At 41.6% G+C, this 27,734-nt stretch overlaps 1 protein-coding gene across 1 annotated transcript; it reads right to left on the bottom strand.

Moving 5' to 3' along the window:
- Positions 1 to 12,276: 12,276 nt before the first annotated feature.
- Positions 12,277 to 13,083, bottom strand: LOC149934825 (uncharacterized). Its single transcript, XM_090153467.1, has 3 exons — positions 12,879 to 13,083; positions 12,667 to 12,814; positions 12,277 to 12,619 (listed from the first exon to the last, which is right to left on the bottom strand). The coding sequence occupies exons 1-3, from the start codon at positions 13,081 to 13,083 to the stop codon at positions 12,277 to 12,279; spliced, it is 696 nt and encodes a 231-aa protein (XP_090009593.1).
- Between the last annotated feature and the right edge of the window lie 14,651 nt (positions 13,084 to 27,734).

The following is a 27,734-nucleotide window of genomic DNA, read 5'->3' as shown; positions in this document are numbered from 1 at the left end:
TGGCGCCACGTTATCTGCCCATCTCATGGCTTCCTACATTGGTCAACTTCGCCAGATTCAATAGTGCCTCTATTTCTTTTCTATCTCTATGGTTGTATCAGGAATAGCTGTTTTTGTAGGTCTGACACTTTATAGCTACCGAAAATAGGCAGCAAAACGATATTGTTAATTAAATAAATTATAAATATATAAATATAAAATATATAAAGTTATATATATATTTTTATATATAGTTTTCATATTCCCTGGCATAAAGCGAGACGACCATTTTATAAGATAAAAAGTTGATAATTAAAATCGGCAGCAAAAATATATTGTTAATTAAATTAATTATAAATATATAAATATAAAATATATAAAGCTATATGTATATATATATATATATACATATATATAAATAAAGTTTTTATATTCTCTGGCATAGGTCTCTATTTGGCATAGGTTTTTCATTTTCTGGCATAGTTTTCTATTTAGCATAGGTTTTAGTTTTAATTATAAATATAAATATATAATAATAAAATATATAAAACTATACATATATGTATAAATACGTATATATATAAATAAAGTTCTCATATTATCTGGCATAGGTCCCTATTTGGCATAGATTTTTCATTTTCTGGCATAGTTTTCTATTTGGCATAGGTTTTCGTTTTACTTATAAATATATATATATGTATACATGTAAATACGTATTTCATTAAATCAAAATTGCGTTTTTGTTAATTCGTGAGTTTTTTTAACTACATTATTATTTCATTAAAATGGTTTGATTTTAAAACATATTTAAATCCTATTCGCGAGTCCTCATCAACCCGCGAACGCACCATTGTGAAACTTGAATTTAGTACAAATCGATATTAAGAAAAAAGCGCCATCTTTCTCCAAATATGATATCTTCAACCTGTAATTCTGTAGCGAGGAGTTTGTTTCATCGATTTTATTTCATTTGCTGTACAATATCAAATGTGAAAGCTTATTTTAGCTCTAGACGCTATAGACTAATTTCCTTGCTTACTCCGCCCAGCTACTTGGAGCGCGTTTTTAAGGTGGTCTTTTACTATACAGAGTGATGCCTAACCTATGTTGGTTACTTTCGGAGCACATTGTTCGCATGGAGTTTATCATACCGGGCAGTGGCGTAGCCAGGATTTTGTTTCGGGGGGGGGGGGGGGCACACCATTGAAAAAAAGTAAAAAAATAAAAATATTTGTACGTACGACCATACGTTTCGGGGGGGGGCATGTGCTCCCTGTGCCCCCCCTGGCTGCGCCACTGATACCGGGTGTTGACTATTCTACGTTTAGTAGGCTCAGAGCCATAGATATAGGAAACGTATATAAAGGTCCAGATAAAATATTTCAAAGGGAGTGAATACGGAGGTGACAGCTAGCAGAAACGCGCAATTTCTGCAGGCTATACCTATAAGGCGCTATCTATCGGTAAGAAAGCTCATGCTATCGTCGCGAGAGCCATTCGCTACCGGAATTCCAAACCCGCATAAGTCGATTTGTGTGTTATTTTTTTTATTCGATTTTTCGAAAGCACTATCAAACCTTTATACCTGGGGTTAATTTTAAAAAAAGTTATCGGAAAAATAAAAAGTTATTCAACTTTTCCAAAACCGCATAAATAATATGAAAAAAAGTATTTGAGTTCCAAACCCGGGTAATCAGACTTATGCCTTTTTGCACCATGCAGCGATGCGGCTTCTTAATTTTTATTTCTGGTCTCTGGTAGTCGCGCCGTAGGTTGCTGCTGACTAGTTTATGCTTGACTGTCCGCTAGCCGATTGTAATAAATTTCTGCAATACAGGTTGCTGATCCCTTTAAGATTTTCTCGGAAATTGCATAATTTAAGGACCTCTAAATTCAAATATGCAACGTAGGTTGCGAGAGATAATAACGAATCTTGAGCGAAGGGAAAACACTAATTACGTCCGTACGGGAACCCAAAACGTAAATGTTAAAAATTATATTTAAAACTTTTCAGTGACACTCCTTACAAGGGAGTACAAATTTAATAATTTTTTTAATATCTGTGGCCTCGTCGGTTACCGAAACCAGATAGCCGTAGGTCAGATAAAAAAGCGTACAGGGAGCCAGAGAAATCAGGTTGTTTATCGGAAATATATCTGATATGAGAAATAGTAATCAGTTTGCCCAGTACCGTAAATAGACATTGGCGGGGTTGGCCCTCGCTAAGGGCGCGTGAGAGTAAGGGAAGCCGTTTGGGGTTCAAAAAGCTTAAACCAAAAGTGACATATTTACCAAATGTGTGACAATTCGTATGCTAAAGGTTTAATAAATGCCACTGTGAACCAGTGGCGTAGCTACGGGTGAGCCGAGCCCGCGATGCAGGCGGGCCCACGGGCCTAGGGGGGCCCATTCAAAATTATGACCATACTTTTCTAAACGGTAAATTCCAAAAAAAGGTCCATGGAGTCTAGTTGTTGGCGGGCCCAAAATCTGAAACTACGTCCCTACTGAGAACATTACATTTTTTAACCTCGTTTCCGGGTCCTGTGCGGCCTTACCGGTGGCACATGGCTAGTTACGATAATGGCTCTAGGCGCGGGTCCTCCAGAAACGCGCATTTGCTACTTCTACTATATGGCTAATCCGGCACTGCAAATATTAAGACTCAACTTTGTTCAACGGTCGCGATGGGAAACTGGAAATTTTTATGGAATGGATTTAAAGGAACGTTCACAAGAAATACAGGAACCAATTTGTGTGCCAATAAGAAATACAGCAACCAATTGGTGTGTCAATAAGAAATACACAAACCAATTTGGGTGTCAGTAAAAATATACGAACCAATTTGTGTGTCAATAAGAAATACACAAACCAATTTGTGTGTCAAGAAAAATACACAATTTGTGTGCAAGGGTAAAATACACAATTTGTGTGCAAGGGTAAAATACACAAATTGTGTGTCAATAAGAAATACACAAACCAATTTGTGTGTCAATAAGAAATACACAAACCAATTTGTGTGTCAATAAGAAATACACAAACCAATTTGTGTGTCAAGAAAAATACACAATTTGTGTGCAAAGGTAAAATACACAATTTGTGTGCAAGGGTAAAATACACAAATTGTGTGTCAATAAGAAATACACAAACCGATTGGTGTGTCAATAAGAAATGTTACTAAGATAAATAATTAAAATAGTACGTATTAAATATTTAATTAAAATACAACGACTAGCCTCTCATCAGGTCTAGAGCTGGCGTCTAATTGAAATCTTAGACGCATAATTAAAGGGCAATGCAAGCTCGGTCAGCTCACTTGCGTTGCCCTTTAATACATAAATCCATTAGTTTTTTACTACGAAAATATGAATTAATCATTATTTAAAGTACTGTGTGTCAATAGTTTCTTCCCTAATGACACACAATGTCGTAGTAGTCAAGTGACTACTGACCCAAAAAGTGTATCAATAGCTAAGAGACTATTGCCACACTTCGAGTGTGTGTCAATAGTCAATCCGCTATGGCCACAGCCTTCCCTATGTCCGCGATTCACGCGGGAAACTGACGAATTTCAAACGCCGGTTGGGCCCTTTAGGTTAAACAACATTAAAGTTTTCCTCAAAAATGCCATAATGTTTACTCTTTTTTAAATACTTAATATATATTCCATGTTCAATTATAGTCTTTATAAAACGAATGTATTTTATATTCTATTAAAATATTTTTGTGTTCTGACTTTAAAAATAGTTAATTTAACATAAATATATTAGAAAATAAGGTTTAAATCAATATATTACACTTTGGAAATGAAAGAACGATAGTGTTACCATATCTCAAAATCAAATAAACAGATTTATGTGGTTTTGGAACTAAATATTTCAGTGCCAAAAACAAATAAATCATTTTTTTTACTCAACTTAAGAAATAAAAAGAAAATAAATTCACCATTAAAAACACACCTAGAAAATGTGTAAAATAAACTAATATATTTGAAAAATATTGAGGAGAAGGTTTGAAAACTACAAAAAGTCGTTTTTCTAAAATTGAACTTTTTTAGATATCTGGTTTTGGAACTCAGGTAACGATTGTCTCCTGCTAAAAAATTATACTAAAAGTCACCAACAGATGGTATCTAAAAACTCCGGCCTGCGGAAAGGTCAAGCACTTAGTACTAAAATGCTAAGAGAGCTCGCGCTCTTGGTCACGTGCCTTCCTCGGTGTCTGCTAGGTGTCAACATAGAAATGGATAACAAACTAGAACGCTTAATCGAATGGCTGACAAGGCACCGATTAGATTCTTGGCTAAAACGACAGTAACGCCATCCGCGCTGCCTAAAGAGGCGCGCTCGCGCGTAACTTGGTTAAAAGTTTTCCCCCACCACATTGAAATTAATGTAAAGTTGGCGATAATTAAACGTTAATTAACCTACCAAATGATATAAGAAATATTCCACTGACAATTTTTCCCGTTTATATGACCTTAAATGTAATATAAAATCGTCTTGAAAAATCGTTTATCGCTTTATAACATTCAAAAATAATATTTTTCCCGCACCATGTAGATAACCGAGCATCTGCTCGTCTAGGTAAAGTTTGTGTTGTCAACGCGCGTATTAGAAAGAAAAATGAGATTTTAGAAAGTAGGTTGTAATTCGGAACGATATTAATACTTTTCACGAATTTTGTCATCGGTGAATTATAAATATGACTTGAAATAAGTTTCAAGGTTTATTTAAAAGCTAGTTTCATAACTTTTCATCCATTGGTTCGTTCAGAATGTATCTTTAAAGTAGACGAAAATTTTAACGGGAAAATTTCCATTTTGTGTTTTCAAAAACATTTTTGGTTGCCATGGCAAAACGGTTGTCTATGGAGACATTTCCCTTTAGGGTTTTTCAAGTAACATGAAGGTCTACCAAACCCCCGAGTTTGATCAAAATCGGTGTGTTACACCTCGGGTCGCCTCCTTGTGAGTCTAAGCGGACGAATTTTCGTGAAAATTGTTTTTTCTCCCTAATGCTTTTCCTACATTTGTTTTCCTAACTGTGTTGCAATTCGGAGACTTTTTAATAATTTTAGTGTTTGTACTCAACTTTGAATTTTTCATATGATTTTTAGTAAGTTTCCAGGTTTTATTTAAGACTACTTTCATAATTTTCCCTTAATTATTTCGCTTGTAATCTACTTTTAAAATCGACGAAAATTTTAAGGTGAGGAAATGAATTCCCCGCCTTTGGGACCTATATTTTTGCTAGGCCTCGGCTTTAATGTTTGGAATTTAAAAATCATTGCGCAATTCCAGTCAACGAATGCTGAAAAAAAGGTATAGAGGGAAATGTTGGGAACACAATTTTTGACTTGGTAACTTTGTTTGGACTAGTTAGGAGGTGAACATATCAAAAGTCCCTGCCCGTAGCCCTTGAGCCGGGGGGAGGAGGGGGTTTGAAGGTCCCACTTTTCGGTTTGTCGCTTATATCTCGGAAACTATGCGTCCTAACGACATGGTCACTCTATACACAATGAAAGCTGATTAAAGTTTCTACAGGTCTTACGCAGTCACGGTTTTTGATATCTTGCATAGTTTTCGAGATATCCGCTCTTGAAAGTCTGTAATTCTGGAAAAAAAAATTTTGCCTCGCATATTTTGCTCTTTTTGACACCTTTAATTCCGCCCATAGGGTTGTGGAGCATTAAATGCACTTCAATAATATACATTACTTTACTATTTTATCTATTTTCCTTCCAATGTTAAAGCAATTTCAGTGTTGAGCGTGAAATCTGAAGTTTTGCGACAACTGCCGACTAATGAATCTTTCAATTTCTCACCATTCCCAGTCAACGTATTGGCCAAAATATGCACCATTATGTACACATAGTGAGTACTGGACGTCTAAATAGCACAGATACTCATTTTAGAATATATACTAGTGGGGCCGCTGACCAGGCGACCAGCATCCTCACACTTAATTAAAGAAGACCTAGACCATTTTAATGGGAAAATATGTTGCTATGACCAACGTTGTGCATATATGAGTGTCTATAAGGCATTGGAATAGTGACGAGAAGTGAAGTCACATTGGCTAGTTGGCTGATTTTGCCATCACCCCTCTCTTTACTGGCTTTTTAAAGGGAAACTATCCCTTTTTCACCCACTTTAGAAACATCAGGACTCGATGCAGTCACTTCCTCATCACATACAAAACACTTGCTGGTCATTTTGACGACACAACACTCATGACATCGTTAAATGTGACACCAAAACATCCCACTGAAACAAACAAAACAAACTATGACAAAAACAAACACTCTTAGAAATCGCAGTTCCGAAACAGTTCTATTGGAAACTGACCAGTTTTAAATAGAACAATTTATGTTCTATCTTGGCAAACACTGTTCCCGTGGTCGAAAATAGTTCTACAAAGAACTTGGGACTCATTGACAACTGTACTATGTTCTAAGAAGATCACGTTGATGTTCCGTACATCATTTTTACCTCTCCAACTCCCCGAGTGTAATTGGTTCCCTAGGAGAGGTTTTACAATTACCGTGTCTATATAGCCGCGTTTACACCTACCCTCTGAAACGTTGCAAGTGCTCCCGCAACGTTTGGATGGCGTCGTGTGAACAGTGACCGTTGCGCGTCCCAGCGTTGCAGATCGCTTCGGCTGAACCGCTTCGTCGACCAGTTTGGCAGCGATTCGTGAACCAATAGTCTTTCCACTTTTGGTCTATTTGTTTAAAAAATATATAAATGTCTTCTGTGTGGGTGTATTTTTAATTTTTAAAACGTTACTCAAATGCGTGAGCAGACGAAATTATAATTATATTTCTAGACTACGCATGCTCAATTTTCATCAAAACTCACTGGAAATCAAACGTGTGAACAAAAAGATTTCCAAACGCTAAGAACAGCAGCGAGATCGAAACGAGGCAAAACGTGTGAACGCGGCTTATGACTGGGCTGCGAACGCGTTTCGGGGCAAAGCGTAATAACTGTGTGCGCAGTTTTTGGAAATTAAGGAAATTATTTTTCCAAAAGTCCTTTTTTCATTGGGTGTAGTATTAATTGGTTTTTGACGTAAAGTGACGAATTTTGCAGTGTTTTTTGCGCAGTCATTAACTGTCAGGACGAACCGCACGCTGAGCGTCTTAAAAACCAAATGGCAGGGCTTCCAATGCTTTCTCTTCGTTAATTTTAAATTAATTAATTAATTGAACCCCGGGCCCTCCTGCATGGCAGGCGAGTGTCCTACCACAGAACTACCGACACTTGCAATTTGCAATTCAGTTTAATCGAAAGCGTAGATTAATGGTGTTTTATGGTTCGCTTCTTATTTAAAAAAGACTGAAAAAACGAAATAAATTACAAAAAACTAACGGGTTCTACCCTTTAACCATCTTATCTGCTGACTGCGCTAAAACAAGATTTGACCTTTAAATTTTCATACGTAAAACATTTATCAAACATTTAGACTTTAAAAAGTTCACAAAAATTAAAAAACAAAGTTCAATAAACAATATCTGTAATAAACAATATCCACAGATATTGTATTCATCCGTTTAGTAAAAAATCCCGCCGTATCATAATGGTTCCTTTACTTAAATATTTTCCCTAAGGAAGTCAGTGGCTCGGCGGTGAACTATCCGCATGGTCACAATGCGTCCCGAGTTCAATTCCTGATCACGATCAAATTATACATTAAAATACTTAAATATTTAATTAAATATAAGATTAATATAGTTAATAAATATTTAATTAAATATAAGATTAATATAGTTAATAAATATTTAATTAAATATAAGATTAATATAGTTAATAAATATTTAATTAAATATAAGATTAATATAGTTAATAAATATTTAATTAAATATAAGATTAATATAGTTAATAAATATTTAATTAAATATAAGATTAATATAGTTAATAAATATTTAATTAAATATAAGATTAATATAGGTAATAAATATTTAATTAAATATAAGATTAATATAGTTAATAAATATTTAATTAAATATAAGATTAATATAGGTAATAAATATTTAATTAAATATAAGATTAATATAGTTAATAAATATTTAATTAAATATAAGATTAATATAGTTAATAAATATTTAATTAAATATAAGATTAATATAGTTAATAAATATTTAATTAAATTCAAGATTAAAACAATTAATAAATATTTAATTAAATTCAAGATTAATATAATTAATAAATATTTAATTAAATATAAGATTAATATAATTTATAAATATTTAATTAAATATAAGATTAATATAATTAATAAATATTTCATTAAATATAAGATTAATACAATTTATAAATATTTCATTAAATATAAGATTAGTATAATTTATAAATATTTAATGTAGATTTAATTAACAAGCGTCGGTGGCTCGGTGGTTAGAATAAATCTCTTACACGCAGTAGACCCGGCCAATAAATCGACGAACAATTGGTGGAAACCCTGCCATTGGACGTTGAGAGGTTGCCATAACACTCAGCACTCGGTCCAGGGCCGGATTAACCAATAGGCCGAATAGGCCTGGGCCTAGGGCACCAAGCCTACAAGGGGCACCAAGAGGGTTCGAAAAAAATAAAAGTACAAAATTTTAATCATTTGCTTTTCACAAAATATTTTCCGGAGTAATTTTAGTAAATGCGTCCACCCCTATGAACCAAAAACGTTTGATTGTCACATTCTCTGACGGACTGCCGTCTAGCCCCTGACGACAAACTAAATCTGGCAGCAAAATGAATTTTCCTTCCATGTCTCAATTATAAATTGAGGAAGCGCAAGACGTTTATATATAATATACAACGTTTCATGATAAAACAAAATCTGGTCAGTTCAATATGGCTTTCGATTATGAATCTGCCAAAAAAGGGTTTTCGCAGAAGTGTTGTATTCTTAATAAGAGAATTAGGTCTAAATAGTTTAATAATCAATCTAAAAAAATATCTGTATATATAAGCTGAATATAAGGGTGGGGTACGAAGAATTAAATGCTGTCTAGTGCTCACTGCTCAGACGTGACGTCAATGAACACCTAGACCTACAAAGTACAAAGCCGGTTTTTACTAGAGTTCGGCGAAACGCCAATATTTCAATTAATCATAAAAATGGCGGTTAACTGTTTATTTAGTGATATCCACGGATAAAAACGATAGATAATGGGAAAAAGCCAACAAATAATGGATTTTTCAGTAAATTTTAAGTTTTGGATATTAAACAAATAAACGGTTATTTTTATCCAAACGCCGACCTTAATTTTTAAGAAAGACTGTACAAATTAGACACGGGGAAAGTCGAGTATGTCGAACTTTGTATCTTCAAAAACCTTTGACACCCCCTCCTTTTCAAGTGATAGGTGATGAATTTAATAGCTCGGTATTTTTTATTTCCTTTTTTTAAGTGGCCGTTTTTTACGGATATATTGAATATTGAAATTTAGCAGTGTTTAGTGTTGTGATTTTTATTTCAAGTACCTGAACATGCCACCACATGACACTTTGTAAAACTATTCACCCCTTCGTGTCCCTATAATTTTAAAAATACCCTGCTTTCGTTCAATCACCCGCCACCAGGTCGGCACTAGCGGCGAGAGTAGAGGTCGATATAGAAAACTAAACTAAAATCTGCTTTAGAATTGGAACATTTGTTGTGGGGTCATCTACAAAATATATCAAAACCGTTAATCAATATCGCTAGAACATTACGAAAGGCTTCTGATGCCATGGATATTGAACCAGAAGACAGATTTGAAGGTAATCACCAAAGGCGAATCCTAGATTTAATTTCTGGGGCGGGGTTATTATTAACTATCATAAACTGCCAATGTAATGTAGTGTAATTTCCAGGTTATAGGCACTTTATAAAATGTTTATCTTTTTTTTAATTCCGTGATCACGGTCGCGCTTTGGGCGACCTCTGGAAAAAATTAAAAAAATTAAAACTAAATGAAAGCGCGTGATCACTGAAGAGAAGGATATATATTATATTGAAGTGGTTATTGCATTTGCTCGAGTCTGGCTCCTTGACTAAAATTGTTTTTATACATGGGTTTATCATATTAAGATTGTGAAGCTCTTGTATCATTCCTCTTATTGCCAATCGCTTTGAAGGACAACCACAAGTTATTGTACGCTATTCAAGATGTAAGCATGCCTCAAAAATATTTTAAATATTTTTCGTAATTTAATGTAATTATTTATTGGTTTTTGAATCGAAGAACGTTTTGTCAACGAACGTCACTGTGACGTTCGAAAATCAAGACTTTTTTGCACGAATTCAAAACGAGTGATTATTTGTATGTTTAGCGCATATTACGCTTTTCATCTTCAATATCCCCTCAAATTAAATAAATCTATGGAATATGAACAAAAAATTATTTTCGGACTTGAGCCCAAAAAGTATCAATTTCTGTAACAAGTTTTGTCAACAGGATTGCTTAAATAAATTGTCATTTATTAATTTTCAAATGGTTTTTACGAACAAAGTATAGTGTAGTACGGGAATTGTATACAAATTTGAATAAAACAGTATGAAGTTCCTTACGAGAACGTCATTTCATTCCAAATGGAACGGTATAATGTTCCTCCTAAGAACGTCATTTCATTCCCAATAAAACGGTGTAAGTTCCAAATAGAACCGTATGAAGTTCCGCCGTATAACATTATTTAACTCCAAATGGAACAGTTTGAAGTTCCTCCTAAGAACGTCATTTCATTCCAAATGGAACGGTAGAATGTTCCGCCAGAGAACGTTATTTCATTCGAAATAGAACCGTATAAAAATCCGCCCGAGAACGTCATTTCATCCCAAATAGAACGATATAAAGTTCTGACCGAGAACTTTGTTTCGATCTAAATGGAACAATATAAAGTGCCGACCGAGAACTTTGTTTCGATCCAAATGGAACCGTATAAGGTTCCGCCTGAGAACGCCATTTCATTTTAAGTTAAACTTAGTATAGTTTAGCTCGAGAACAGTATTGCAATCTGTTTTGAACGGCATAAAGTTAAGACCGAGAACGCCATTTAACTCCAAATAGAACGATATAAAGTTCCGCCCGAAAACTGGGTTTCGTTTCAAATGGAACAATATAAAGTTCTTCCGCAGAACGTTATTTCATTTTAAGTAAAACATAGTATAGTAAAACCAGAGAATAGTTTCAAATTCACAATGGAACAGTATAAAATTCTGGCCAAGAGCGTTATTAAGTTCTAAGTAAAACATAGTATAGTTTAGTTCGAGAACGCCATTAAATTCTAGTTTGATTAGTATGTAGTTCGGTCGGGGAATACTATTTAGTTTCAGATAGAACCGCACTTCGCTACTTTTAAGAACATAATTTTTTTCCAGAGATAATAATATATCCTTCTTTATTGAATTATAAAGCTTTGAAATGAGAACGACAAGCGGTTCAATATAGAATAAGCCTAAGATCTATTCTAAAAACGATATTAAGTTCTAATTCGAACAGAGCCTTGCTGTTCTAAGTGGAACAGCGAGAGTTATGTTTCGAAAAGAACAAATTTTTGTACCACATACGGGACAAGCACTTAGAACAACATTTTGTTCTAAGTCCACTTTAATTTTCTAAGAGTGTAGCGCTTAAAACAAATCGTTTAGTTTTCTTCGCATTCTTTAGGTACTCTATTAATTTGCGCAAAGAAACGGACAGAGTATCCGCATTTTTATTCCAATTAATACCTAAAATTTTTAATTCGTTCCCTTGATCCTGCGAGGGAAATAATTTTATTTTCGCGGTTTTATCATACTCTCGCCACATTTCTTCTAAATTGGGGGAGTTTGATTCCCATTTTCTTAGACGCATGTTGGCGCGTACCATTACCTCGGATATTTCTTTTGTTATTTGAAACGCTTCGCTGTCAGTTTTCGCCCCGTTCGCGAGATCGTCTACATAAAGGGTCTCATTTAAGGCCTCTCTTACTTTAGGGTTCACTATCTCGGTATTCTCTAAATGATGTTTCACGGTTGCCGCTAACAAGAAGGGGGACGAAGTTACACCGAAAGGGACGCGTGCCATTCTAAATACTTTAAATTTATCCTCCCTAATTTTTCCATTCTCCTCAACTATCCAATAAAATCGCACGCTATCACGGTCCTTTTCCGATAAAGCAACCATTAGAAAAGCCTTCTCTAGACAATTTTGTACAATCTAAATTTCAATAGTAATTTTAACAAATCCGGGTTCAAATTTGGCCCAGGGTGCAAACAATCGTTCAAAGAGGGTACCGATTTTTCGTGCGAAGACGCATCTTTAACTATTCTAAGCTTGGTAGTAGAGTTGGTGGGGCAAGTAATACACCCCTGCTTTTCTATTCTCGATTTCGTTTAAAGGGACTTCTTCCACAATTCCGAGTTCTAATTGTTCGTCTATTATAGTTTTGTAGTCCGAGTAGAGGGATAAATCACGTGTGAATCTCTTAGCTAGTCCTTGCATTCTTTTCAAGGCTATTTGTCTATTGTCGGCCAATGTTTCTCTTTTCCCGACCTTCCACGGAAGCTCCACGTGGTACCTTCCTTCTTTAAATTCTATCGTGTTTTTGAAGTTTTCAAGAGCTTCGCTATCACTATGGTCATAGGGTTTTTCCCCATCGCTAAGACCTAAACTTTCAATATCAAAAAATTGTTTTAGGGTTTCACATTTCGGTTGAACCTATGAAATTTTTCGGAGTCCACCTCCCAGTAATAATCCCCCCCTATTAGCACGTCAATTTCGGAGTTGACTGCGCTTTCCGCTTCCGCGGGGTTGTCCGCTAAAGGAAAGTCATTGGCTTCCATGAAGGCCTGAATTTCGGGGCATTCTAATTTAGATAAAAGGTACTTCTACAGCTATGACTTGAATATTTTCTTTTGGGTTTACCCTACTCTGCAAAGTTAGCTTGACTCTTTTTCTTAGAATCCTTACTGGGTTTTCATTCCCAAAACTACCCACTTGGACTATTTCTTCCCCTTCGCACGGGAGGTTTAAACTTTTAGACAGGCTTTCAGTAATAAAGGTGGCTTGGCTCCCCCCGTCTAAAAGGACCTTCACACTTTGACGTGTCGTCGGTTGGGCGGAGTTTAAAGCCATGGTTTTGGCTGTTTGATGTAATACTATCTGATCTCTCTTTTCTACGGGTGCAACTGCTGACGTAATGCTTTGGGTTTATACCCCCTTCTTAGGCTTATTTGCGTCATTGCTCTCGCAAACTGCCATGTTGTGACCCTTTCTGCACAATTTGCAGCTTCGGAATCTAGACCTACATTGCCTAGCTGCGTGATTTAGTTTTAGACAAATAAAACATCTACGATTTTCCAAAATCTTTTTTCTCTTGTCTTCTACGCTAAACTCTCTGCAATTGTTTGTTTTGTGAGTATTTAGGTTGCAAAAAATACAATAACTAGTTTCGCTCGAATTTTCGACTTGCGTGGTTAGAGCATTGGCTGAAAAGGTTTGTTTACTTTCTAGTTTAGGAATTTGTTTGTATTTGTTTTTGTCTCTAGTAAAATCAGTTTTTTCTTGCCTTAAACCCGCGCCCAAAAGTTCTGACATTTCTCTATATTCTATTTGTTCCCTAAAAAACACAACTAATTCGTCGGCGTCCCAGTTAGCCTTGCCCTTAGTTTTCTGGCAAAACAAAACCCTCATATCGCTAGGTAGGCATCTTAATAGCGTGGGACATAGAAGAGAGGCGTTATCGGAAGTGGATACCCCAACTAATTTTAAATTTCTCAAACTTATCTCAACCGTGTCCAGAAGGCGACGTAGATATTTTAAATCATTTGAATCACGCGGAGGCTTAAGTTCTAATAATTTAGTCATATGACAATGAATTATCATATCTGGTCTCCCGAACCTATTTGCTAAAATTTGAATAGCCACATCGTAAGAGGCTTCAGATTCAAACAACCCTTCCACGGCTTCTCCCTCTAAATAAGATATAAGGTAATTAAACTTGTCTACCTTGTTCAAGTTCACGTTTTCTTGTACCGCAGAGCGAAACCTATTCCAAAATAAAGTCCATTTCGTGACGTCACCGTTAAAAGTTTGCATGGTGAGACGAGGGAGTTTCACTTCTACTCTTCCGTTCGTTGTTCCTCCAAGCGACGATCCTGACCAATTGTTTTGCTGGTTCAGCGGGTTTTGTTGTACGGTAACCGGCTGGATTGGTGCTCCGGCGTTCTGCGGGGTGAAATTCGGCGGAATCGATTGACCGGCGATCGGCTGGATGGGGTTCGGCGGAATCGATTGACCGGCGATCGGCTGGATGGGGTTCGGCGGAATCGATTGACCGGCGATCGGCTGGATGGGGTTCGGCGGAATCGATTGACCGGCGATCGGCTGGATGGGGTTCGGCGGAATCGATTGACCGGCGATCGGCTGGATGGGGTTCGGCGGAATCGATTGACCGGCGATCGGCTGGATGGGGTTCGGCGGAATCGATTGACCGGCGATCGGCTGGATGGGGTTCGGCGGAATCGATTGACCGGCGATCGGCTGGATGGGGTTCGGCGGAATCGATTGACCGGCGATCGGCTGGATGGGGTTCGGCGGAATCGATTGACCGGCGATCGGCTGGATGGGGTTCGGCGGAATCGATTGACCGGCGATCGGCTGGATGGGGTTCGGCGGAATCGATTGACCGGCGATCGGCTGGATGGGGTTCGGCGGAATCGATTGACCGGCGATCGGCTGGATGGGGTTCGGCGGAATCGATTGACCGGCGATCGGCTGGATGGGGTTCGGCGGAATCGATTGACCGGCGATCGGCAGGATGGGGTTCGGCGGAATCGATTGACCGGCGATCGGCTGGATGGGGTTCGGCGGAATCGATTGACCGGCGATCGGCTGGATGGGGTTCGGCGGAATCGATTGACCGGCGATCGGCTGGATGGGGTTCGGCGGAATCGATTGACCGGCGATCGGCTGGATGGGGTTCGGCGGAATCGATTGACCGGCGATCGGCTGGATGGGGTTCGGCGGAATCGATTGACCGGCGATCGGCTGGATGGGGTTCGGCGGAATCGATTGACCGGCGATCGGCTGGATGGGGTTCGGCGGAATCGATTGACCGGCGATCGGCTGGATGGGGTTCGGCGGAATCGATTGACCGGCGATCGGCTGGATGGGGTTCGGCGGAATCGATTGACCGGCGATCGGCTGGATGGGGTTCGGCGGAATCGATTGACCGGCGATCGGCTGGATGGGGTTCGGCGGAATCGATTGACCGGCGATCGGCAGGATGGGGTTCGGCGGAATCGATTGACCGGCGATCGGCTGGATGGGGTTCGGCGGAATCGATTGACCGGCGATCGGCTGGATGGGGTTCGGCGGAATCGATTGACCGGCGATCGGCTGGATGGGGTTCGGCGGAATCGATTGACCGGCGATCGGCTGGATGGGGTTCGGCGGAATCGATTGACCGGCGATCGGCTGGATGGGGTTCGGCGGAATCGATTGACCGGCGATCGGCTGGATGGGGTTCGGCGGAATCGATTGACCGGCGATCGGCTGGATGGGGTTCGGCGGAATCGATTGACCGGCGATCGGCTGGATGGGGTTCGGCGGAATCGATTGACCGGCGATCGGCAGGATGGGGTTCGGCGGAATCGATTGACCGGCGATCGGCTGGATGGGGTTCGGCGGAATCGATTGACCGGCGATCGGCTGGATGGGGTTCGGCGGAATCGATTGACCGGCGATCGGCTGGATGGGGTTCGGCGGAATCGATTGACCGGCGATCGGCTGGATGGGGTTCGGCGGAATCGATTGACCGGCGATCGGCTGGATGGGGTTCGGCGGAATCGATTGACCGGCGATCGGCTGGATGGGGTTCGGCGGAATCGATTGACCGGCGATCGGCTGGATGGGGTTCGGCGGAATCGATTGACCGGCGATCGGCTGGATGGGGTTCGGCGGAATCGATTGACCGGCGATCGGCTGGATGGGGTTCGGCGGAATCGATTGACCGGCGATCGGCTGGATGGGGTTCGGCGGAATCGATTGACCGGCGATCGGCTGGATGGGGTTCGGCGGAATCGATTGACCGGCGATCGGCTGGATGGGGTTCGGCGGAATCGATTGACCGGCGATCGGCTGGATGGGGTTCGGCGGAATCGATTGACCGGCGATCGGCAGGATGGGGTTCGGCGGAATCGATTGACCGGCGATCGGCTGGATGGGGTTCGGCGGAATCGATTGACCGGCGATCGGCTGGATGGGGTTCGGCGGAATCGATTGACCGGCGATCGGCTGGATGGGGTTCGGCGGAATCGATTGACCGGCGATCGGCAGGATGGGGTTCGGCGGAATCGATTGACCGGCGATCGGCTGGATGGGGTTCGGCGGAATCGATTGACCGGCGATCGGCTGGATGGGGTTCGGCGGAATCGATTGACCGGCGATCGGCTGGATGGGGTTCGGCGGAATCGATTGACCGGCGATCGGCTGGATGGGGTTCGGCGGAATCGATTGACCGGCGATCGGCTGGATGGGGTTCGGCGGAATCGATTGACCGGCGATCGGCTGGATGGGGTTCGGCGGAATCGATTGACCGGCGATCGGCAGGATGGGGTTCGGCGGAATCGATTGACCGGCGATCGGCTGGATGGGGTTCGGCGGAATCGATTGACCGGCGATCGGCAGGATGGGGTTCGGCGGAATCGATTGACCGGCGATCGGCTGGATGGGGTTCGGCGGAATCGATTGACCGGCGATCGGCAGGATGGGGTTCGGCGGAATCGATTGACCGGCGATCGGCTGGATGGGGTTCGGCGGAATCGATTGACCGGCGATCGGCTGGATGGGGTTCGGCGGAATCGATTGACCGGCGATCGGCTGGATGGGGTTCGGCGGAATCGATTGACCGGCGATCGGCTGGATGGGGTTCGGCGGAATCGATTGACCGGCGATCGGCTGGATGGGGTTCGGCGGAATCGATTGACCGGCGATCGGCTGGATGGGGTTCGGCGGAATCGATTGACCGGCGATCGGCTGGATGGGGTTCGGCGGAATCGATTGACCGGCGATCGGCTGGATGGGGTTCGGCGGAATCGATTGACCGGCGATCGGCTGGATGGGGTTCGGCGGAATCGATTGACCGGCGATCGGCTGGATGGGGTTCGGCGGAATCGATTGACCGGCGATCGGCTGGATGGGGTTCGGCGGAATCGATTGACCGGCGATCGGCTGGATGGGGTTCGGCGGAATCGATTGACCGGCGATCGGCTGGATGGGGTTCGGCGGAATCGATTGACCGGCGATCGGCTGGATGGGGTTCGGCGGAATCGATTGACCGGCGATCGGCTGGATGGGGTTCGGCGGAATCGATTGACCGGCGATCGGCTGGATGGGGTTCGGCGGAATCGATTGACCGGCGATCGGCAGGATGGGGTTCGGCGGAATCGATTGACCGGCGATCGGCTGGATGGGGTTCGGCGGAATCGATTGACCGGCGATCGGCTGGATGGGGTTCGGCGGAATCGATTGACCGGCGATCGGCTGGATGGGGTTCGGCGGAATCGATTGACCGGCGATCGGCTGGATGGGGTTCGGCGGAATCGATTGACCGGCGATCGGCTGGATGGGGTTCGGCGGAATCGATTGACCGGCGATCGGCTGGATGGGGTTCGGCGGAATCGATTGACCGGCGATCGGCAGGATGGGGTTCGGCGGAATCGATTGACCGGCGATCGGCTGGATGGGGTTCGGCGGAATCGATTGACCGGCGATCGGCAGGATGGGGTTCGGCGGAATCGATTGACCGGCGATCGGCTGGATGGGGTTCGGCGGAATCGATTGACCGGCGATCGGCAGGATGGGGTTCGGCGGAATCGATTGACCGGCGATCGGCTGGATGGGGTTCGGCGGAATCGATTGACCGGCGATCGGCTGGATGGGGTTCGGCGGAATCGATTGACCGGCGATCGGCTGGATGGGGTTCGGCGGAATCGATTGACCGGCGATCGGCTGGATGGGGTTCGGCGGAATCGATTGACCGGCGATCGGCTGGATGGGGTTCGGCGGAATCGATTGACCGGCGATCGGCTGGATGGGGTTCGGCGGAATCGATTGACCGGCGATCGGCTGGATGGGGTTCGGCGGAATCGATTGACCGGCGATCGGCTGGATGGGGTTCGGCGGAATCGATTGACCGGCGATCGGCTGGATGGGGTTCGGCGGAATCGATTGACCGGCGATCGGCTGGATGGGGTTCGGCGGAATCGATTGACCGGCGATCGGCTGGATGGGGTTCGGCGGAATCGATTGACCGGCGATCGGCTGGATGGGGTTCGGCGGAATCGATTGACCGGCGATCGGCTGGATGGGGTTCGGCGGAATCGATTGACCGGCGATCGGCTGGATGGGGTTCGGCGGAATCGATTGACCGGCGATCGGCTGGATGGGGTTCGGTGGACCGGCGTTCGTCGGAATGGGATTCGATGGATTCAATTGAGCGACGATCGGCGGGTTGAGATTCGGCGAAAAATAGTGATTCCGCTCCTTGGTTTACTTGCTATAGTAGCAACGTTTACAGTAGGAAATCGACCTATGCCGGAACTATGCCAACTATGCGCCAGAGATTTGCCAAATAATTTTTAATTATCTCGCACAATCTCCGTAAGAAAGCAGCGCAAATTATCGCCCAAAACAAACTTCTATGTCGATGCAGCACAATTTTCCGCCCAAAAAAATCTGTTTTTGACGTCACTTTACCCTACACGAACCTAAACAGTATACCTCTAAAGTTTACACGTAGCTATTTGACATCGTACAGTGTCTTGTACAAGCATAACAAGTTGGCAAGCCAAAATATACCTCTCCTCGGAAGAATCGTCCCTAGTGGTATTAATTTACCCTTAAAGATATATCTCCGCAATTCAGAGTTCTTTAGTAAAACGTAATCCCGGTTCAATCCCACCCGGTATAAAATTTTAATTATAATTAAAATAATTGAGACGAAACAACCGAGTTTAATCTATTCAGAATATTATAAATTAAGTAGTTACAACAGTGAGTTAGATGTACTAAAACAATGCACAATTGAAGTTATTTTCCCCTACTTACAGTACAAATTTATCAGTTAAATATAATACGAAGTAAATTTTAATGAAAGAAATATCTACAGAGGGTATTTGTATTTTTCTCGCTTACGAAATACCTGCCGCATCTTTAACGCTCATTTTATTTCAACATTCGCCCTTGATATAGATACCATAGAATAGCAATATTCGACATCTGGTAGTGGACGACTGTTAGACTTCCTGTTGACGTTGTGACACATACCGCATTAAAAAGACCAATGCCGTCCAATTTCCAATATCATATAATAACTCGCACACCCAGGAAATCAATGACTGCATTAGAAATCGTGGATATCCAAATATCCATACCAAATGTATTAACAAGAAGCAAAAACCTTACCATTAACAAAGTACCGAACAGTGGCGTAGCGTGGGCCATTGTCGCCCGGGGCGGAATCATAATTCCAAGGAGGATAGGAAGAGAGGCGAAGTAGAAGGGATGAACGCGCCAAAATCATCCTTGTAAAAGGGGTCAATTTTGCCGCCCTCCTAATAGTGGCGCCTGGGGCGGTCCGCCCCTCCGCCCCCCTCGATACGCCACTGGCACCGAAAGCCACTTGACTAAACGACAGCTCGTATATCAATAAACGTTAAACCAACGCCACCGCATTAATACAACTATATCTAAGTTGATAAGAAAACCCGTAAATAAATTACGAAAAACTAACTAAGTGGACCACCCACGGGATCTACTCTTTAACCAGTGGGGTGGCGGAGTGGTTAGAGCTTTCGCCTCGCAGCAAGAGAAGCCGGTTTCGATCCCAACTTGTGGCACTGGGTGAACACTCGGAACTACTCCTTCCGCGTTGAGTTTTCCAGTTCTCTCCCCACTGGTTTAAGGGGTTTTCCCCCGAGTTCTTCGGTTTCCCCTTCCCTAAAAAATTGTAGAGGTTAACGGTAATAGTTAATGTAGGGAGCTATTGGCTCGCGTGACATGTAGGGCTTGCTACCATCCTCCTACGCATTGTAACCCAGCCACCTGTTTATAGGCAAAATAAGTCGCTAGATAACTTGGGCCTAAGGTGGTGCCTTGGGTATTAGTCTAGCTGATTATTTTAACCATCTTATCTCTGCTGACTGCGCTAAAACAAGATTTGACCTTGACTTTAAAAACTATTATTATAATCTTCCGCTAAGCTGAGTTTATAATTTTCAATGAATCGTAACATGTAACGGTGGTTCGGTGGTAGAACACTCGGCTGTCAGGCAGGAGGGCTCGGCTTCAATTCACGCCCGATACTATCGCAATTTGATAATAAGACCATATGTAACATAATTACTCAGAAGTATGCTACTAGCTCTATTTCTTCACCAACGGTTTGTTTCACAGATATTGCGTCATCCGTACCCTACGTAATATTTGACGTAATATTTGACGTCAACGAATCTCAAATGCCGATTATGCCGTCGCACAATTAGCTCTACGTCTGATAAACCGCCGGCCATTATTTAAGTAAACAAACCGGTTTGAACAACCAAGGCTTAGGAGCTAAAATGAACTACAGTTGGGTTAATGTAATTAATTTGCAAATTAATGAAGTTCTCGGATACTCACGTTCTAAAATAAATTTTCATTGTCAAATAAAAGAAGCAAGTTTATTGGAAAAAATAGTTGAAATTCAGGTTGGGCTTTCTGGCGCAACTACAAGGTTGGAGCTTGGTTGGAGTTTTTGTAAATTCTTTTGAGCCTAGGCCTAACTCTTCTAGGCTTGATATGGGTTTTAATAACGCTGGTGGAATATCCCACTTCGACTACTTGTTCCATTTTCGGAAAGCGATCACTTAATGGTCATTTTCCCCAACCTTTTATTTTTCTAAACTCTTCATTATTTAATTTCATCCACATAAACCGAGCGAGTTTATAAATTTCAATAAAGCTACATTGGGCTGACTAAAATTCCGACACCAAAAATTCCTTCTCAATTTAGAGGTTTTCCATTGTCTTAAATAAATATGTTAGTAGCCAATAGTGTGACTCCCAAAATTACTAGGATGAATAAAAAGGTTAAAATCTAACGTAGTCCATCTTTTTACTGGTTCTTGGTGAAACAAACCGTTAGTGAAGATTTTTGAATGGAATAAAGGTACAGTGGCATACTTATGAGTAATTATGTTACATATGATAAGACGTATACCGTTAAAATTTGGTGTAAACCCTGCCATTTGGACGTCGGGACGTTTACTGTAACTCTGAGCACTCGGTCCGTCTCATATGTGAAAGATTCTTCACATACAATCGCAATTCGCTAAAGAAAATTACACTACACCCAATAACAAAAAGTGGGCTCTTTTGGAAAAACCTTTTCCCTAATCCAAGAAACTGTGAACGCCGCGATTTCAAGAAACTGCGTACGCAGCGATTACACTTTGCTCCGAAAATGCGAACGCGTTCGCAGCCGGGCAGACACACACACACACACACACACCCACAGACAGACACACACACACCCACAGACAGACAAACACACACCGACAGACACGGTGATTGTAACTATGTCCCCTCGGAGAGGTAAAAATCATATACATTGCTGTTATCTAATTTACAACTATTTTCCAAATATAGTACGGATATTTATTTATCATAATAATAATAATAATCAGCTAGGCTAATACCCAAGGCACCACCTTAGGCCTAAGTCATCAAGCGACTTTTGAAGCCATTAATTCAGGTGGCCGGGTTACAATGCGTAGGAGGGTGGTGGCAAGCCCTGCATGCCACGAGATCGAGCCAACAGCTCCCTACACTAACTATTACCGTTAACCTCGACAAGTTTTTATGGAAGGGGAAACCGAAGAACTCGGGGGAAGACCCCTTAAACCTATCATCGTAGATAGTTGAATTAAAAGACTTCAATAATTCTTTGGGGGGTATGAATTGTGAAGAAGCTATAGACTCTTAAACGCGCCTCCCCGATCGAACGCCATTACCTTACAGTCTACGGGGAGGGTGATGAAAAAACCGGTTTTGTGGGGATGAAATTTCTGCGGTCGAGCGCTTGCTTGTCGGTTGCCTGTACGATAATGGCGGCGCCCAGTAAATTTTTCTAAAAAGAGTGTATAAAAATTTGGGTTCTTTAGCCATTGCAAGTTAAATCTCTTCTTATATTAACATGACCGACCGCTTCGTTCGTGAAAAAATCAAAAACCTATAGATACCGTAAAAAGATTCCGATTTTAAAAGCGACTCACTATCTCTTTTTCCCCCTTTCAGTGTATTTTTTATTAGTAATTGGTATGGGCTCAAAAAGGGGAAAAAGTAGAATATAATAGTAACATTAATGTATTCATTTCAAACATGAATATCGAACTATATCATTGCCTTTCTGCGTTTTATGTAATCACTGGCGCCAATCAGGAGACAGACATTTGTCATTGAGTCGATCCGCAAAACGTTTCCGGGTTTGCGCGATTTAACCGGCGAAGAAAATGACTAGTGATTCTTAGAAAAATACCTGTACTACTACAAAATCAATTGATAATCAGAAATAAAGGAATTTGTTATTCATATTCTTACCTATTTCCGTTCAATCAAAAAGATGTGTATTAAAATTAAACGTTAAGCCTTGGCACTGAAAGCTAGTCAAGTTTCAAAACGTTGCCCTTCAATACAATTTGTGAGCGGCGGCGCGTGACCGACGTCATGATAGCTAAGCCACTCCCATCCCAGCGACTGAGGTCAGACTACCTAATGCAGTTCGATATTCATGGTTGAAATGAATACATTCATGATAGTAGGAATAAGTCTAATTCTACGAAATTGGACAAGTTGTTTACATTTTTTGGCTTTTTTTTTCGTTGAAATAGACATTGTCTCATGAAATGTTTTTTTCTAAATTTCGCGGTTTTTAAACGCTTCTCCACTTCCACTCATTGACGACCAATTAGAGCGACTCCAAGGAAATAGATTCTTCACGAGTTTGGACCTGGCTTCAAGTTAGTACCAGATACCTATGGTGAAGGACTCGCAAGAGAAAACAGCGTTTGTAACGCCAGATGGGCACTATGAATTTACAAGCCTACCATTTGGATTGGCCAATTTTCCCGCTGTCTTTCAGCGCTTAATGAACGCAGTGTTAGGTCCATTAAGATACGCATTTGGGGAGTCGCGAGTTATTTCCGCCGTTTTGTGAAGGGGTTCGCAGTCATAGCAGATCCACTCTCACGACTTATGCGAAAAGATTCTGAATGGAAATGGACGGAGGAACAGCAAAAAGCTTTCGAAAGCTTGAAATCTCACTTAACGCAACGACCAGTGTTGAGGCTCTACGATCCAGCAGCAGTCACGGAAGTCCACACAGATGCCAGTCAGGTAGGCATCGCTGGCATTCTTATGCAGCAGGATTCTGACAAGAGAATGCACTCAGTAATTTACGCTAGCAGAAAGACAACGAAGGAAGAAGCTAGGTACCACTCCAGCGAATTAGAAACACTCGCCGTGGTGTGGACCCTGGAGAAATTTAGAGCCTACCTAATCGGGTTAGAGTTTACCGTTGTTACGAACTGTACGATCAACTTTAGCAAAGAAACACATCGTACCAAGAGTTGGTAGATGGTGGTTAAAGCTGCAGGAATTTAACTTCCAAGTCATCCATCGACCAGGCACAACCATGGATCACGTAGACGCCCTGAGTCGAGCACCAGCAAACGAACCGGAAGAAATGGGTATAGTCAATGGAATTCTTGTACTACACACCCTGGTGTTCACAGCGATCCAAAATTAAGAGCGATTAAAGAGCAACTAACGAAAAGTGGAAAGCTAATTAAAGAGCAACTAACAAAAAGTGGAAAGCTAACTAAAGACGAAAAACAAGTTCGGAAAGAATATGGTTACAAAGCTGGTCGCATTTTCCGTAAAGTTACCCAGAAAAACAACGAAGACACACTTTTATGGGTAGTACCCGAGCACGCGAGGTGGCGTATTGTAAAAACTGCCACGATGACATAGGACACGTAGGGGTAGAGAAGACATGCCTCAAGATTTCTGAAAAATACTGGTTCCCAAGACTTCGCCGTTACGTACGGAGGTATATTTCGGGATGCTTGGAGTGCCTTTTTCATAAGCGCCCTGCTGGAAAAAAACCTGGATTCTTGCACTCAATAGACAAAGTGGGCTCACCGTTCCACACGGTACACGTCGATCATCTGGGCCCATTCCGTAGCGTAAGAGGAAATAAATACCTCATAGTAGCCATAGATACATTTACGAAGTTTACGATTTTACGGGCAGTGAGAGACACAGGAATGGCCGCAACGAGATGCTTCTTGGAAATAGCATAAATTTACACTTGAGTAGCTAAAAGTTGAGGCCCCAGGGTGTACCGTACTTCGCAATGTGATCAAGCGATTGCTGCATGGAGCCGTATAAAGCTCGAAGGGCTTCGCCACAGACCCAGGCAGCAATATCGTCTTGTTCAACATGTCTCTGGTATGATTTAGGGATCTCGTCCAACATTACAGTGAAGAGGATGTGGCTGATACAGCTGCCCTGAGGAACGCCTCTAGTGACGGGTTAAGTGTCTAAGAGTGCACCATTGACCAGGGCCTAATAGGTTCTATCCTTGAGGAAGTCTTGTAATGCGCAATATCATAATAATCATGAATATACCGACCTCTTCTCCTAAAATAATTGATGGTAGAATATTTTGGCGATTGGAACATCCGGAAGGGCCCGTCCTTTTACCGGGAGATCTTTGGTTCTGTGGGATAGCGAGAAGTTCACAGCGCCCCTTTTACCCCCTATTGATATACCGACGTGCCTAAGACCACTTGTTGGATTGTCAATTATATTTCTTATATATATTATTTATTGTGTTTAAATATTTGTATATGTCTACATGTATTATATATATTTTTACGTATACACTCTTTTACTATTTGAAATCAGACCTGAAATAAAATGGCAGCTCTCACAAATAAGGATATACATTCTTTTACGAAGTCGGCCATTTCTTTACAGCCCTAATTTAAAATAGTACAGGCAAGGGCGCCTGCACGTGCTCATCAGCTCGAGACGTCGCGTGCACTTGACCCCGTGAAGTGGCCTTGCGTGCACTATTTGAAATCAGACCTGTAATAAAATGGCAGCTCTCACAAATAAGGATATAAAAGAGTATTTAGATATAAATATAAATTCAAAATTGAAGAGTTGAAAAAAATAATACGCGAGATAAATAACGCGAGCTAAAACAAATTGTAACGGTTCTTGGATTTTTTGTTTTAAAAGGAAAAAAAAAAATTAAAAACCGTTAAATTCGGGAGTTGATTTAAAAGGGACTCCATTTTAAGATCGGACAATTTTAATATTGATTTCAACTAATTTTGGACGTCAAAGTCGTGTTTTCTTTCAGGTTCGAGCGGTATACGTGTTAGGTTTTACAGAGACTGAAAACAGTAAAATAAATGTTGTTGACGTTTTACCCAATGGCGACGTCAGTCTGGCTAAGGAGGTAGTTCTAAATTCTGAGTTATCGGAAATTTTGGTTGAATCCTCTAATAGAGCCTGGAGTGCAAAGATAGACAATTCAACCATCAGACGATTAATGATAGATAAGGATTGTCTGCCCGTTCAACCTAATCTCGCGTCTTTTCCCAAAGCCCTAATGGGTGGTAAAAACCGAGGCTTCAATTCTTCTTGGTACACCAAATACCAAATGCTAGAATATTCTGTAGCAAACGATAAAGTTTATTCTTTTTGTTGTCAGCATTTTTTAGGTGGCAGAAATACGGGATTTATTGAGGGGTTTTCGGACTGGAAAAATATGGCCAAAACGTTTGAAGAACACTTTACTTGACTAAATCTTTACACCAACAGTCTTATAAAAAATATTCAGACTATTTGGAATCGAAATCTCTAGGCTCAATAGATCAGCATCATAAAACAGACGTTGCTAGAAATAGAGATATCTTAGCTGCTCACGTGCAGATAATAGTACTGCGCGCCCTCTTCTGGGGCATAGGTCGGACGATGAAAATGGGAACAGGGGCAATTTCGTAGAAATTTTTGATTTATTAAAGAGAAATTGTCCCGACTTAAAAGCCAAGTGCGAAAGTATGCCAAATAATTGAAATAATTCTAAATACATACATAGCACTGTCCAAAATGAGCTGATTAACCTTAGTGGAAATTTTGTTAGGCGAATGATGGTAAAGGAGGTTAATGAATCAGGTGGTTTCTTTTTCGTAATTGCCGATGAGACTAGAGATAATGCGGGGGTAGAACAGCTGAGTGTTTGTATTAGGTATTGGCGTAGGAGAGCTATTTTTAGCATTCACAGATTTGCATAAGTTCGACTCTGAAAGCATCAGCTTGGCTATAATTACCCTTGTGACGGAGAATGGACTGAAAATTGAAAATTGCGTTGCTCAGACTTATGATAGGGCCAGTGTAATGAGTGGGCACGTAAAAGGGGTGAGGGTTCAAATAGAGAAGGCAGTAGGTGTAATATGCGCCGCTCATCAAGTTCCGCATGCTTTTCGCGAACCAGTCAGACTCGAACTACAACGCCTGGAACAAATTGGGGTTATTGTTCCGGTTACGGGACCTTCAGACTGGGCTCACCCTATGTTCGTAACCCCCAAAACCAGATGGTTCCGTGCGGATCTGTCTGGATCCGCGCACATTGAATGAATCAATTAGGAATATGTTTATAGAAATTCATTAAGTTAGATTTAGGTAAAATTTGACTCTAAGATAATAGTTGGAGAGTTAGTGTTTCTCTCATTTTGTTTTTCCTCTGTCGATGAAACATCATGGTTGAAAGCGTTGAGGAGGGATGTGTGGTCTTCCGCAGCGAGTAGTTGGCCAAGCATTAAATAAAAGCTTGTTGAGGTTAACGGTAATAGTTAGTGTAGGGAGCTGTTGGCTCGCGTGGCTTGCCACCACCCTCCTACGCATTGTAACCCGGCCACCTGAATTAAAAGGCTTTAAAAGTCGCTCGATGACTTAGGCCTAAGGTGGTGCCAAATGTATTAGCCTAGCTGATTATTATTATTAGTATTACTTTTCCGTTCATCCTGTCATTTTGAAAAAGCAGGGCCAGCAAAATATTGACGTGCCTTAATGAGGGAGTTTATGATAGTTTCGATAGCCCTTTCGGTCATTCCATTTAATTGTGGGTAGTGTGGTGAAGAAGTGACATGTTCTACACCCCACTGACCAAGGAACTCTCGAAAACCTGCTAAACTGAACGGAGCAGTAGCGGCGCTAAGGGTGGGCTGAAGTGGGCTTTAGCCCCCCTGCATTTCTGAGAGGGGCCACATATTTATATTAAAAGGGCCACATATTCATAATTAAGAGGCCACATATTTTAATTTATGAATTTTCATTATCTCTAGAAATTTGTTTTATTGCCGAGAAACCTTTTTTCTGGAAAAAATCTTTCCAAATCAATTTGTTTACTCAAAAAGGTAGTAGACCATAAACATATGTATTCGGGAGGAAGGTAGCGGAAATTGAGATAAAGTTGAAAAGAAAGGGGCTTATGGGAATTTAGGGAAATATCCCAGGCATGCACGTGTCCCCTCCAGGTCAGATACAAGGTCAGTAGGGGGTCCACAAAACGCGACGAGAGCCGCAACAATAAAACGACCTTGCTCTTCTCGCTTCCTGGAAAATTTTGGGTTTTTTCGATTTCACCACTTTTCCGAAATATGGTCAAT

This window comes from Leiobunum rupestre, chromosome 7, assembly GCF_980474605.1.
Source record: "Leiobunum rupestre chromosome 7, qqLeiRupe1.1.hap1, whole genome shotgun sequence".
NCBI classification, from domain to species: Eukaryota; Metazoa; Arthropoda; class Arachnida; order Opiliones; family Sclerosomatidae; genus Leiobunum; species Leiobunum rupestre.
The sequence above is the reverse complement of the archived record's forward strand: the minus strand, read 5'-3'. Positions and strand labels throughout refer to the sequence as shown.